The sequence below is a fragment of the Pseudophryne corroboree genome, chromosome 8 (assembly GCF_028390025.1).
Source record: "Pseudophryne corroboree isolate aPseCor3 chromosome 8, aPseCor3.hap2, whole genome shotgun sequence".
Taxonomy (NCBI): Eukaryota; Metazoa; Chordata; class Amphibia; order Anura; family Myobatrachidae; genus Pseudophryne; species Pseudophryne corroboree.
In genome coordinates, this window is record NC_086451.1 from 399,425,835 (window position 1) to 399,441,355 (window position 15,521).

General features: G+C 48.4%; 1 protein-coding gene across 2 annotated transcripts in view; it reads right to left on the reverse strand.

Annotated features, from left to right (window-relative positions):
- The window catches only part of LOC134949286 (cytochrome P450 2G1-like), a 91,149-nt gene that overhangs the window by 26,039 nt on the left and 49,589 nt on the right, over positions 1–15,521 (reverse strand). For both annotated transcript variants that reach the window (XM_063937785.1, XM_063937784.1), the window contains exons 5-7: positions 14,043–14,203; positions 11,909–12,085; positions 10,668–10,809 (exon numbers count right to left, since the gene is read on the reverse strand). In XM_063937785.1, coding sequence (XP_063793855.1) covers positions 10,668–10,809; positions 11,909–12,085; positions 14,043–14,203 — 480 coding nt within the window. The remainder of the gene's footprint in view (positions 1–10,667; positions 10,810–11,908; positions 12,086–14,042; positions 14,204–15,521) is intronic.

Genomic DNA, 15,521 nt, shown 5'->3' on the forward strand with positions numbered 1-15,521 from the left:
TGATATCGCGGAGGGTATTGTCTGGACGCTGAATCAATGTAAAAGGTGACAGTGCAGCGCAGTACAGTGGGTGTGCAGTCAGGGCCGTTGCTAGAGTGTTCGGCGCCCCCCTGCAAACTATAAATTTGCACCCTCGCATACTTTACAAATGCACAGCGCACATAATGACCCCTGTAGTAGAGACACTTACACATATAATGCCCCCTGAACCAGTGTCGCTTACACAAGTTCCCCCCCCCCCCTGTACCAGTGACGCTTACACACGTAATGCCCCCTCTACCAGTACCGCTTACACACGTAACGCCCCCTGTACCAGTGACACACACGTAACGCCCCCGTACCAGTGCCGCTTAGACACGTAATGCCCCCTGTGCCAGTGACGCTTACACACGTAATGCCCCCTCTACCAGTACTGCTTACACACATAACGCCCCCTCTACCAGTACCGCTTACACACGTAACGCCCCCTGTACCAGTGCCGCTTACACACATAACGCCCCCTGTACCAGTGACGCTTACACACATTACGCCCTCTGTACCAGTAACGCTTACACACGTAACGCCCCCTGTACCAGTGACGCTTACACACATTATACAGACAGTCACACACACACACACACACACACACACACACACACACACACACACACACACACACACACACACAAGACACGTATATATACAAACACACACACACTGCACAGCACTCTCACCTTTTATATTGATTCAGCCAGTCACTCAGTTCTTCCAGCCAGTCTCTATTGTTATCACCAGTGTCCCAACGCGCCGCATCACAGGGAAGTAGACGCACTACATAAACGACAGCTCCCAGCAGCCCTTAGCGCCGAAGCATTCCGCCCCTTAGGGCTGCTGGGACCTGTAGTTTATTGCGTACATCTTCTTCCCTGTAATGTGGCGCGTTGGGACAACGGTGCAAACAATAGTGACTGCCTGCTGTGCGAGTCTCCAGGAGAGCCACTGCCAAAGGGAGGACAGCAGCTTAGCTGCTGACAGGAGTAGAAGCATTACCCGCCCCTCCCCCACTCACAGTACCTCCGAGCCCCATCCGCGTCACCCCCACACTCCCCCTCCAGCACCGGCGATAGCTCCGGACCCCCTCCCCCACCCGCAGCGACCCCGCACCCGTACCTCCCGCCGCACCACCGCAGCCACCCCTCCCCCACCTGGGGCAACCCCGCAACTGCTCCTCCCCCACCTGAAGCGGGTCCGGACCACCACCCGCAGCACCCACGCACCCTCCCCCACCTGTGGCCCCACCACAACCGCCCCTCCCGTGGCACCCCAGGATCCCATCCGCCTCTTCCCCGCACCCCCTACTTCCCCAACCAAAGCACCTACTAGGTGATTCACCAGGCCCTGCGTGCGCTATTCACGCCGTTGCAAGGGGCTACGACCCCTTAACCATTGCACGCCCTTTGTCCGTGCAATATTTAACCACTCACACAATTATGATTGGATGTAATACTCCATTTAATAAAAATATTCCACGCCACAAGGGTGTGCAAGGGTTAAGGGGGCGTAGCCCCTTACGACGGTGTGAAGAGCGCCCATAGGGCGCGATGAATCACCTAGTATATATATATATTAGGGATGAGCGTGTTCAAAAGTAACGCCAGAATTAATGCCAGTTCGGTTTTATCTGGATGTTTCTTATTGGCTATCGAAAACTAGAGATGAGCAGAATCAGTTTTACTCGGATTTACTCGGTTCTCAAAACGGCATCTTATTGGCTCACGGATGTCTCGTGTTTTGGATAGCCAATCAGATGCCATTTTGAGAACCGAGTAAAACCGAATCCTCTCATCTCTATCTAAAACACGTGACGTCCGTGCGCCAATAAGATGCCGTTTTGAGAACCGAGTAAGTCCGAGTAAAACCGAACCGGCTCATCTCTAATATATATATATATATATATATATATATGTATATATATATATATATATATATATATATATATAATAGTGTTTTATTTAATATCCCTGTACATATGTATTCTTTTAGACTGTGGGCTATGTCCTGCCCAATAGCCCCGCTCTGTGTTCTAGAATTCGTGTGCCTTGGCCACACATCGGGTAAAATGTACTAAGCAGTGAAAAGAGTGGAGAATTGAACCAGTGGAGAAGCTGCCTATAGCAACCAATCAGCTGTTCTGTATATTTTTATGGTATGCAAATTAAAAATGTTACTTCAATGCTGATTGGTTGCCATAGTCAACTTCTCCACTGGCTCACTGCTCCACTTTTATCACTGCTTAATACATCTCCCTTAGGGGTCTATTTACTAACCCTAGGATGGAGATAAAATGAACATAAAGAACCAGCCAATCAGCTCCTAACTGCCATGTCAGAGACTGTTCTTGAAAAAATAAGAATTTACTCACCGGTAATTCTATTTCTCATAGTCCGTAGTGGATGCTGGGGACTCCGTAAGGACCATGGGGATTAGTGGCTCCACAGGAGACTGGGCACAACTATAAAGAAAGCTTTTAGACTACTGGTGTGCACTGGCACCTCCCACTAAGACCCTCCTCCAGACCTCAGTTAGGATACTGTGCCCGGAAGAGCTGACACAAATAGGAAGGATTTTGAATCCCGGGTAAGACTCATACCAGCCACACCAATCACAATCAACAGATAGCTCAACAATAACCCTTTAGTTAAGCAATAACTATATACAAGTATTGCAGACAATCCGCACTTGGAATGGGCGCCCAGCATCCACTACGGACTATGAGAAATAGAATTACCGGTGAGCAAATTCTTATTTTCTCTAACGTCCTAAGTGGATGCTGGGGACTCCGTAAGGACCATGGGGATTATACCAAAGCTCCCAAACGGGCGGGAGAGTGCGGATGACTCTGCAGCACCGAATGAGAGAACTCAAGATCCTCCTCAGCCAGGGTATCAAATTTGTAGAATTTTGCAAACGTGTTTGCCCCTGACCAAGTAGCAGCTCGGCAAAGTTGAAGAGCTGAGACCCATCGGGCAGCCGCCCAAGAAGAGCCCACTTTCCTCGTGGAATGGGCTTTCACTGATTTAGGATGCGGCAGTCCAGCCGCAGAATGTACAAGCTGAATCGTACTACAGATCCAGCGAGCAATAGTCTGCGTAGAAGCAGGTGCACCCAACTTGTTGGGCGCATACAGGATAAAGAGCGAGTCAGTCTTCCTGACTCCAGCTGTCCTGGAAACATCAATTTTTTAGGGCCCTTACTACATCCAACAACTTGGAAGCCTCCAAGTCATTTGTAGCCGCAGGCACCACGATAGGTTGGTTCAGATGAAAAGCTGATACCACTTTGGGGAGAAACTGGGGACGAGTCCTCAATTCTGCCCTATCCATATGGAAAATCAGATAAGGGCTTTTACATGACAAAGCCGCCAATTCTGAAACACGCCTGGCCGAAGCCAAGGCTAACAACATGACCACTTTCCACGTGAGATATTTCAAATCCACGGTTTTCAGTGGCTCAAACCAATGTGACTTTAGGAAATCCAACACCACGTTGAGATCCCAAGGTGCCACTGGAGGCACAAAAGGGGGCTGAATATGCAGCACTCCCTTAACAAAAGTCTGAACTTCAGGTAGTGAAGCCAATTCTCTCTGGAAGAAAATCGATAGAGCCGAAATCTGGACCTTAATGGAACCCAATTTAAGGCCCATAGTCACCCCTGACTGTAGGAAGTGCAGGAACCGGCCCAGCTGAAATTCTTCCGTTGGGGCCTTCCTGGCCTCACACCGCGCAACATATTTTCGCCATATGCGGTGATAATGGTTCACGGTTACTTCTTTCCTAGCTTTTATCAGCGTAGGAATGACTTCCTCCGGAATGCCCTTTTCCTTCAGGATCCGGTGTTCAACCGCCATGCCGTCAAACGCAGCCGCGGTAAGTCTTGGAACAGACAGGGCCCCTGCTGCAGCAGGTCCTGTCTGAGCGGTAGAGGCCATGGGTCCTCTGACATCATTTCTTGAAGTTCCGGATACCACGCTCTTCTTGGCCAATCCGGAACAATGAGTATAGTTCTTACTCCTCTTCTCCTTATTATCCTCAGTACCTTTGGTATGAGAGGAAGAGGAGGGAACACATAAACCGATCGGTACACCCACGGTGTTACCAGAGCGTCCACAGCTATCGCCTGCGGGTCTCTTGACCTGGCGCAATATTTTTCTAGCTTTTTGTTTAGGCGGGACGCCATCATGTCCACCTGTGGTTTTTCCCACTGGTTTACAATCATTTGAAAGACTTCTGGATGAAGTCCCCACTCTCCCGGGTGGAGGTCGTGCCTGCTGAGGAAGTCTGCTTCCCAGTTGTCCACTCCCGGAATGAACACTGCTGACAGTGCTAACACGTGATTTTCCGCCCATCGGAGAATCCTTGTGGCTTCTGCCATCGCCGTCCTGCTTCTCGTGTCGCCCTGTTGATTTACATGGGCGACCGCCGTGATGTTGTCTGACTGGATCAGTACCGGCTGGTTTTGAAGCAGGGGTTTTGCCTGACTTAGGGCATTGTAAATGGCCCTTAGTTCCAGGATATTTATGTGCAGGGAAGTCTCCTGACTTGACCATAGTCCTTGGAAGTTTCTTCCCTGTGTGACTGCTCCCCAGCCTCGAAGGCTGGCATCTGTGGTCACCAGGACCCAGTTCTGTATGCCGAATCTGCGGCCCTCTTGAAGATGAGCACTCTGCAGCCACCACAGCAGAGACACCCTTGTCCTTGGAGACAGGGTTATCAGACGATGCATCTGAAGATGCGATCCGGACCACTTGTCCAACAGGTCCCACTGAAAGGTTCTTGCATGAAACCTGCCGAATGGAATCGCTTCGTAGGAAACTACCATTTTTCCCAGGATCCGCGTGCAGTGATGCACCGACACCTGTTTTGGTTTTAGGAGGCCTCTGACTAGAGATGACAGCTCCTTGGCCTTCTCCTCCGGGAGAAACACTTTTCTCTGTTCTGTGTCCAGAACCATCCCTAGGAATAGCAGGCGTGTCGTAGGGACCAGCTGTGACTTTGGAATGTTTAGAATCCAGCCGTGCTGTTGTAGCACTTCCCGAGATAGTGCTACCCCTACCAACAACTGCTCTCTGGACCTCGCCTTTATCAGGAGATCGTCCAAGTACGGGATAATTAAAACTCCCTTCCTTCGAAGGAGTATCATCATTTCCGCCATTACCTTAGTAAAGACCCTCGGAGCCGTGGAGAGACCGAACGGCAACGTCTGGAATTGGTAATGACAATCTTGTACCACAAACCTGAGGTACTCCTGGTGAGGATGGTAAATGGGGACATGTAGGTAAGCATCCTTGATGTCCAGCGATACCATGTAATCTCCCTCGTCCAGGCTTGCAATAACCGCCCTGAGCGATTCCATCTTGAACTTGAATTTTTTTATATATGTGTTCAAGGATTTCAAATTTAAAATGGGTCTCACCGAACCGTCCGGTTTCGGTACCACAAACATTGTGGAATAGTAACCCCTTCCTTGTTGAAGTAGGGGCACCTTTACTATCACTTGTTGTGAATACAGCTTTTGAATTGCCTGTAACACTGCCTCCCTGCCTGAGGGAGTGGTTGGCAAGGCAGATTTGAGGAAACGGCGGGGGGGAGACGTCTCGAATTCCAGTTTGTACCCCTGAGATACTATTTGAAGGATCCAGGGATCGACCCGTGAGCGAGCCCACTGATTGCTGAAATATTTGAGACGGGCCCCCACCGTACCTGGCTCCGCCTGTGGAGCCCCAGCGTCATGCTGTGGACTTAGAGGAAGCGGGGGAGGACTTTTGCTCCTGGGAACTGGCTGTATGCTGCAGCTTTTTCCCTCTACCTCTGCCTCTGGGCAGAAAGGACGCGCCTTTAACCCGCTTGCCCCTATTGGGCCGAAAGGACTGTACCTGATAAAACGGTGCTTTCTTTGGTTGTGAGGGAACATGGGGTAAAAATGTAGACTTCCCAGCTGTTGCTGTGGAAACGAGGTCCGAGAGACCATCCCCGAACAATTCCTCACCCTTATAAGGCAGAACTTCCATGTGTCGTTTGGAATCTGCATCACCTGTCCACTGCCGAGTCCATAACCCTCTCCTGGCAGAATTGGACATTGCACTAATTTTGGATGCCAGCCGGCAAATATCCCTCTGTGCATCCCTCATGTATAAAAGTGCGTCTTTTATATGCTCTACGTTTAGCAAAATAGTGTCCCTGTATAGGGTATCTATATTTTCTGACAGGGAATCTGACCACGCAGCAGCAGCGCTGCACATCCAGGCTGAAGCTATAGCCGGTCTCAGTATCACACCTGTGTGTGTATATATAGATTTCAGGATAGCCTCCTGCTTTCTATCAGCAGATTCCTTCAGGGCGGCCGTATCCGGAGACGGAAGTGGCACCTTCTTTGACAAGCGTGTGAGAGCTTTATCCACCCTAGGGGATGTTTCCCAGCGTGACCTATCCTCTGGCGGGAAAGGGTACGCCATTAGTAACCTCTTAGAAATTACCATCTTTTTATCAGGGGAAGCCCACGCTTCTTCACACACTTCATTTAACTCTTCAGATGGAGGAAAAGCTACTGGTAGTTTTTTCTCTCCAAACATTATACCCTTTTTTGTGGTACCGGGGGTAACATCAGAAATGTGCAACACATTTTTCATTGCCTCAATCATGTAACGTGTGGCCCTACTGGAAGTTACATTAGTCTCTTCGTCGTCGACACTGGAGTCAGTATCCGTGTCGACATCTGTGTCAACCATCTGAGGTAGCGGGCGTTTTAGAGCCCCTGATGGTTTTTGAGACGCCTGGGCAGGCACAGGCTGAGAAGCCGGCTGTCCCACATTAGGTATGTCGTCAAACCTTTTATGTAAGGAGTCGACACTATCACGTAATTCCTTCCACAGCACCATCCACTCAGGTGTCGACCCCGCAGGGGGTGACATCACATTTACAGGCATCTGCTCCGCCTCCACATAAGCCTCCTCATCAAACATGTCGACACAGCCGTACCAACACACCGCAAACACACAGGGAATGCTCTGGCAGAGGACAGGACCCCACAAAGCCCTTTGGGGAGACAGGGAGAGAGTATGCCAGCACACACCAGAGCGCTATATAACACTGGGATCCCACTATCAATGAGTGTTTTCCCTATAGCTGCTTTTTTATATATATTACATATATATATATATCTATACTGCGCCTAAATGTAGTGCCCCCCTCTCTTTTTTACCCTTCTGTAGTATTCTCAGACTGCAGGGGAGAGCTAGGGAGCTTCCTTCCAGCGGAACTGTGAGGGAAAAATGGCGCCAGTGTGCTGAGGGAGAAGCCCCGCCCCCTTTTCGGCGGACTTTCTCCCGCTTTTTCTGTGATACTGGCAGGGGTAATTTTACATCTATATAGCCTCTGGGACTATATATGATGTATATTTTGCCAGCCAAGGTGTTATTTATTGCCCTCAGGGCGCCCCCCCCCCAGCGCCCTGCACCCATCAGTGACCGAAGTGTGAGGTGTACATGAGGAGCAATGGCGCACAGCTGCAGTGCTGTGCGCTACCTTGGTGAAGACCGAAGTCTTCTGCCGCCGATTTTCCGGACCTTCTTCGTGCTTCTGGCTCTGTAAGGGGGACGGCGGCGTGGCTCCAGGAACGAACACCAAGGTCGGGTCCTGCGGTCGATCCCTCTGGAGCTAATGGTGTCCAGTAGCCTAAGAAGCCCAAACTACCACCTGTTAGGTAGGTTCGCTTCTTCTCCCCTTAGTCCCTCGCTGCAGTGAGTCTGTTGCCAGCAGATCTCACTGAAAATAAAAAAACCTAAATATACTTTCTTTCTAGGTGCTCAGGAGAGCCCCTAGTGTGCATCCAGCTCAGCCGGGCACAAGAATCTAACTGAGGTCTGGAGGAGGGTCATAGTGGGAGGAGCCAGTGCACACCAGTAGTCTAAAAGCTTTCTTTATAGTTGTGCCCAGTCTCCTGCGGAGCCGCTAATCCCCATGGTCCTTACGGAGTCCCCAGCATCCACTTAGGACGTTAGAGAAATGACAGTTAGGAGCTGATTGGCTGATATTTTATCTCCGTCCTCTTTATCTCCATCCGAGGCTTAGTAATAGACCCAAATCTGAATCCTTGTAAAAAGCGCTTTGATGCCAGCAGCTGCAGCTGTTCCTCATGTCAAGTTAAAATCATAGCCCATCGTCTATAGTACACTATGGGGTAGATGTATGACGGGACGATATGGGGGAGAAGCGGTATCAGCGCTGTTATGTGCATTGATAGTACTTCTCCCCCATGTATGAAGGAGAAGTGTGCATAGTGACAGAGGCCCTGTCTATATCCATGCTGCTATCTACAAGACAGCACGCCAATAATGTGGGCCATGTATGCACTAACCGTTCCGGCACCTGAAGCTATCTATTTCGACAGCTGAAGGTATCGAGGACCATATACCACAGCAGGGACAGCGCTGCCCCCGGCTGTGGCAGGTGCCGGCCACGGGCTGCATGTGACATCTTGCGAGAGTGGCGAGATCTCACACATGGAGCCGGCCAGGGGGAGACACCGTGCATCTGCACTAAGCTGATGCACTGTGTGCTCTAGCAGCGATCACCAGAGGGGAACGTGATAAGTGAAGGTATAATACATTCCCCCCTGTGATTGGTTTTTCACTGCAGCTGCAATGTTATGTAAGGCTCCATACATATTTCAACAAATTGTAGTAATTTTCAGATCCCTCAATGCCTGGGAATATTCAGCAAGTTTAAAAATCTTGATTCTCTGATTCTGGTCGGTTTTGCAAGTCAGAGGTAGTTACTGTGAAGGATTTTCTCAATTCCCCAGTAAATTGTGATTATCGATGGACGCCGACTGGCAGATCCGGTTGGGTCAGGGAATCAGGGAAAATGACGGCTAGATGTATGGGGGTATTTAGATGGAAGATTTAAAGAAAAATATGGAGCTATGCTCCTCTCACGGCATCTCAGTTGCTCCGGGCATCTATTTCCGTATGGCATAAAGACTCTCAGAGACTTTATTTTATATATCTGGAGCACAAATATATAGTCTATAGACCTCTTATCACTTGCACCATCCTGACCTCTGTCTGAGCCACCCCAAAAAATGTTCCCGACCCTCCAACACCGCGACAACATTTCTCTCCCTCCTACGGCAACTGCTGTCAATAACACTGCTCCCGTATCCTTCCACCATGGCCGGTGCACGTGTGCAGGCCACCTAAAGGTGGCCGCTGCATGCGTCCGCATCTGGATAAGCCACTATATGTACAAAAGTATTTGAACACACCTGTAAATTATTGAATTGAGGTGCTTCAGGCCTGTTGCCACCTGTGTATACAATCAAGCACCTAGTCATGCAGTCTCTATTTGCAAAATGGGTTGTTCTACAGAATTTAGTGACTTCAAGCGTGGTACTGTGAGAGGACGTTGCAATAAGGCAGTTCATGAAATTTCATCCCTGCTGTATACTGAACGGTCAACTGTAAGTGATATTATTAGAAAGTGGAAGCATTTAGGAACAACAGCAACTCAGCCAAGATGTGTAAAATAACAGAGTGGGGTCAGCGACTGCAAATGCTTCTATGTTTGGCAGTCAGATGGGAGAGTCTTGGTTTGGCGGATTTGACTTTACCTGCCTGACTGTATTATGACAACTGTGAAGTTTGGTGGAGGAGGGATAATGGTATGGGGCTGTGGCAACAATTTGTGGAAGGCCCCCTATTCCAACATGACTGTGCCCCAGTGCACAAAGCAAGACTACAAAGACATGGTTTCATAAGTTCGATGTCGAAGACTTTGACTGGCCCACACAGAGCCCTGACCTCAACCCCATCGAGCAACTTTGGGATGATCTGGAAGGGAGATTGCAAGCCAGGCCTACTTACCCAACATCAGTGCCTGACCTCATACATGCTCTACAGAATGGGCACAAATTCCAATAGAAACACTCCAAAATCATATGGAAAGTCTTCCAAGAAGAGAGGAAGCTGTAATACCTGCAAAATGGGGGCCATATTAAAGTATATGTACTTTAATACAATGTCATTACAGTCGCTGTTGGTGTAATGGTCAGGCGTCCGAATACTTTTGTCCATACAGTATAGCTTTGAAGTTGTCTACCACTATCTTGTTTTTGTTTGCTAACTCTTGTTTTATATAAATTTTCCAATATGTTCTATTCCACTATATGTATGGTGTTGCAGAGGATTCAGTATGCTATCCCGATGGACGGGATGACAGCGGTCAGAATCCTGACAGCGCCATCCTGGCCATCAGTATCCCAACAACCCCTCAAAAAGTACCTTAACCCTCCTCTGGCCCCTTCCCTAACCCTCCCTTACCCACTGCCTAAACCTAACCCTCCTCGCTTGGTTCCTAACCCTAACCCTCCCTCCCAGGTATCAGTGCACAACCTTCCCGGACCTGCACCCTAACCCCCCTCCCCCCTTGTAATGCCTAAACCTAACCTCCCAAACCCCCCCCCCCCCCTTATTCCCCCCGAGTGCATCCTCCTGGAGGAACAATCAGGATTCTGAGCTCCATCGGGAGCAGATTAAAAGATTTTTACATGCATCATCTTTGTTAACTTAATATGCAAACACGATTCTAAAATATCTAAAATGATATTTTCAAAAATTCTGTCCAGTTCTTACTTTCCACATCTGGGTACTTGAGAAGGATGAGTAAACCATATTTCAGAGTTGTGCTGGTGGTCTCTGTTCCAGCAAAGAAGAGGTCAAGGACTGTGCCAAATAAGTTATCAAAGTGGAATTCAGTGTTTGGGTTATTTTTCTCCTGTAAAGTTAAACTGAGAGGTTACAAAGAATTTGGTGCTAGGAGACTGCACTGTTTTTGAGAAAAGCATGTTATTTAACTTCTTAATGAACACAAAGAATATTTTCTCAATAGACTTAAATCATAAAAGTATTCCTATAAATTCCTTATATAAATGGGATCTGGTCAGGATCCCGCCAGATGAAATGCAGATGCCAGAATCCTGACACTGCTCGGAATGCCAGCACCGGCATCCCATCAAGGTTCAAAAACCCACAACTGCGATCCCAACAGCCGGGATCCTGAACGAGCGTCAGCCGGCCACCAGCAAGGTAAGCTTTGGGTGGGATGTGTGGGGGAGGGTTAGGTTTAGGATGCGGGAATAGGGGTTTAGGGTTAAGCACTAAGGGGGAGGTTAGGGTTAGGGGGTAGGGTAGTGGAGGAAACATACTTACCTCATCTGGATTTCACAGATTGGGGTTCCGGCATATTTACTGTAACCATCGACATCCCATATATACTGAACTCAGGCTTACCATACTATCCATTTAAACTGAGACACTCATGAATACATTGGCGGAATTAGTGCTGGTGCACTACTTGGCTTTTGCTGCCGGTACTCCGCCCGGTTGGTGTGCTGTTCTGCCAGGCGCTGTCTGTTGCAGGCAGCCACACTTACAACAGTTGATGGTCCCATTGTTGTAGTACAGCTGAAGCCAGGAATAGGAGTTCAGATGGCAGAGACTGAAGGAAAGGAAATTTATCTCTGGTCAGTGGTGCCAGAGCCAAGTCAGAGCATGGGCCCAGCGCAATGAAGGGGCTCATCCGGCAGCATTACAGGGAGTCAGCTTGACTCATTAAATGCTGCCCGGCACTGTGCCTTCGGAGGTGGGGGGGGGGGGTAAGTTTAGTCTGCTGGTAGGGAGTTAGAGTTAGAAGGGCATTGGGGAAAGGTAAGTATACTTACCATTCCCCCATTGGGATTCCACCATCGGGTTGACGCGTTTGGTGTTCTGGCCGCCGGCATCCGGAATGCCAGCATTTCATACCCAACGCATATTAATAACGTAATGGAGTAATATGGGCGTATCAGCTCATGTGACTAAGACGCATACGTCACCTCTTCCATCTTTATTAGGAAGCAGTCAGTAAAGTCCTGGGGACATTCTTTATCAAGTGCCACTCTGTGACTTTCCAAGGACTCTGCTATGAACTCTCTCAATTTGGCAAGATTTTTAAATATCTTCTGTTGGGGTCCCGGCAATGTTTGGAAGGTTTTGGGAAACAAAGTCATAAGCTGTAAGAAAGAGACAATAGTTATGAACTTTCAAAGATACTTCTAAATGCTGCAAAAAAATACAGATGTAGAATAGAGCGCCTATTGCTACGGAACATAGCAAGTGGGTGTGAGTACGGGTGATGCAGAGGTATAAGCATTGCTATTGCTTTACAACTTGTGAATGAAAGGTGTTACTTGGCTGTCTAACATTAGCAAGCTTAAGAGAATGAGAGGCTATGCAGCGTTGGACAGAAACAGATCCGTTGCACCAAGTGACAGCTGGTGGATGGTGGTTGAGGTGTTGGTGGCAAGGGCGACCAGTGCTGAATTAAACCCTGTGGAGGGCCCTACGATGATATTATCTCCTAATACGTTTTTAAGTTTACCAACTAACAGTTCATGATCGGGAAACTAATGTGTATCTGATGTTTATGGTTTATGTACTTTAAGCTGTTAATAGGTACATTATATTAATACAGTATTTTCTCTATAGAGTCTTTAATGTAAAGTTTTGGTTTCTTTGAGTGGATTCTATTTTTCTATCTTTATAAAATGATTTAAGATTGTAATTTTTTTTCAAGATCAAATTGTCAATGGGCCCCTGAAAGGTGTGGGCAGGGTCATACTGGCCCACAGGGGTACCAGGGAAACCACAGGTAGGCCCCACTGCCTGAGGGCCCACTCTTTCCTCCAGACTGTGCACTTGTATTATACATGGTAGATATGCTGCATTACACTGCACAAGACAACTGTGTATTTCAATCCTCTGTAGAGGCTGGCCACACCCCCTTTGTAGGCTGACCACACCCCTAAGTATGGGCCCCTATCACTGCATTCCCCCAGTGGGCCCTTCATGTCCCAGTCCGACACAGGGTGTGGGGCCCATAGGCCGGTGCCTACTCTGTCTATTTGGTAATCCAGAACTGGTGGTGGCTATCAATCTAAGCATACGTACAAGGGTGGTCCACAAGGAGAGATGTACAATATACAAACACAGTATGTGCAAATATGTTAGAATATTTAACACACACACACACACACACACACACACACACACACACGCACGCACGCACGCACGCACGCACGCACGCACACACGTTAAGTACCCTTTTCTGAGTATCCATTATCCAAATTATTCCAAAAACCGTAGTTTTCAGTATGCAGATATATTTTTTTATTGATGATTCACACGCCCACCCCCTGCCCCCACCATCCCCAGTGGGAGGCAGTCAGCTGGGACCCGCAATGTGAGCAGCTAGCGGTGGTGGGAAGCAGCAAGCCAGGACCTGCGATGTGAGCAGCCAGCAGCAGTGGAAAGCAGCCAGCCGAGACCTGTGATGTGAGAAGCCAGCAGCAGTGGAAAGCAGCCAGCCGGGACCTGTGATGTGAGCAGCCATCAGCGGTGGGAAGCAACCAGCAGGGAGCCGTGACACCCAGAGCCCTGGCAGCCTCAGCCTGTGGAATCATCATGTTCATGTAAGGAGAGAGCTCTATGGCATAATAGGGAATGGAGGTCCAGTGGCATACCTTTCAACTTTCATATTCGTTGAAACGGGGGTCCTGCGCGGCAAAGCTGTGCACGCTCACAAAAAGGGGGAGGAGCTTTGCAGGAAAACCATGATCATAAGCCACACAACCGTGTCTGTCACTGATGGGGCATGCTCAGGGCTCTGTGATCTGCTGGCATGCCCCCAATCTCTGTCTCTCGTGAATAGACACTGTGCGCATGTACATACACATCCCTCCCACACCTCCTGTGTAATTCTGTGCAGCCAGACTCCCTGGTCACAAACCCAGATGTCCTGTGACCGGTGCTTATCGCAAAGGACAGCTCTTATAAGGAGACCTGTACTTTGTATTGTAACTAATCGCATATGCAATTAATACTGCAATGTGTGGCAGGCTGTACGGTGGATGCTAAATAATGATTAGTAATAATGGCTTAAAGTGATTATATAAGTAACATTTAACTTACCATTCCCCAAGGGGAGGCCATGATCCCAGATATTTCTCTTAACAAAGATAGGAGAGTCTGGAATTTGTCATCTTCATATTCGAACCTCTCTCTAAACACGACTGAGCAGATAACATTGGAGACAGCCAAACTCAACAGATGGGTCGGGTCAAAGGGGGCACCTGCAAGGAGACTGCTAATTCAGTAAGAATCAAAGTCAGGATCACTAAACCTCATATAGTCTGAGGATTGTCCGTAACCTTAAACCATAACATCTTAACACTTCACTATAATAAATAAAGACACGGAGACTTGAATTTGGCAGAAAATGTTAGCTATTTATTTAAATGAACCATTAACTGATGAATAATTAAACTAAAGTATGGTGGCCAGAAAGAACGGCTAAAACAACCCTATCCCATGAACAACAAACCTATCTTACAAAAAGTGATGTAAACCTTCCAACAAACAATAGGTATCCGCTCAACCTCCATCTTGACTACCCACCCGTGAAGGTGATGAGGCTGCCCCCGTGAAGGTGGTCCAGCAGATGTAATACCAGTCAACGAAGGTGAGCGCACCTAAAACCCAACCACCAAACGACCTCCAATCAACTTCTTTAATACAACAAAAGTTAACTTGCCGTTCTTTCCCGCCAACAGCGAAGTTCTGCTCAACAGCAACTACGCTCCGCCACCATACCCCTAACCCAAAGAACCAACCACCGAAAACAGATCCTCCAGGAAAATACATAGTCCCTGCCTAGTCATATGAACCCCATCTGGTCTAAATAAGTAGAAGCACTGGAACTTGATCCGCTGGTGTCACGCCACAGCACCGCCAAGAGCCACCACAAACTTAGCAACTGCGGAATTGACCTTCGGCCGAGAGGCATCGATCGCCCTACAATCCGCCACTCCACGCCAACACAACCGCGGCACTATACAGGACCAGATAAGTCTACAGCCCAGCCAAGCACCCGCAATCACCTGAAAGTCATGAACAATGGCCAATCTAAGATTCACTGCCTTCCTCTTACCCAGGTCGTTGCCACCTAAGTGAATCACCAACAATTTGGGCAGCCCAAAACGCCTAACCTGCTCCAAAAGGTTAGCTTTCAGATCTTGCCACAGCATCCCCCTAACTCCTATCCACTGCACATTATCCGACCCAACAAAGCAAGGAGCCCCCTTCGAAGCCACCAACTCGGCTGCCCAAAAAACATAGGAGTGACCAATCACCCAAACACCAAACTCATCCTCTCGCCCACCTATAAAGGAAAAAACAAACAAGCATGAATATGCAAAGTAAAGCAAAAATCCCAGGCCAGAACAGGAACCAACTACTAGAACGAGGATCTGCCAAAAAGAAAAATTGAATAGAGGACTATGAATTTCCTCTCGGACAAGCTTCAGGCCAATCGAAGCAACAGAAAGAAACGGTAGGAAAAATCAAAATAAGAAAAGGGGAATGGAGGTGGTGGGGGGTGTTAGGGAATGG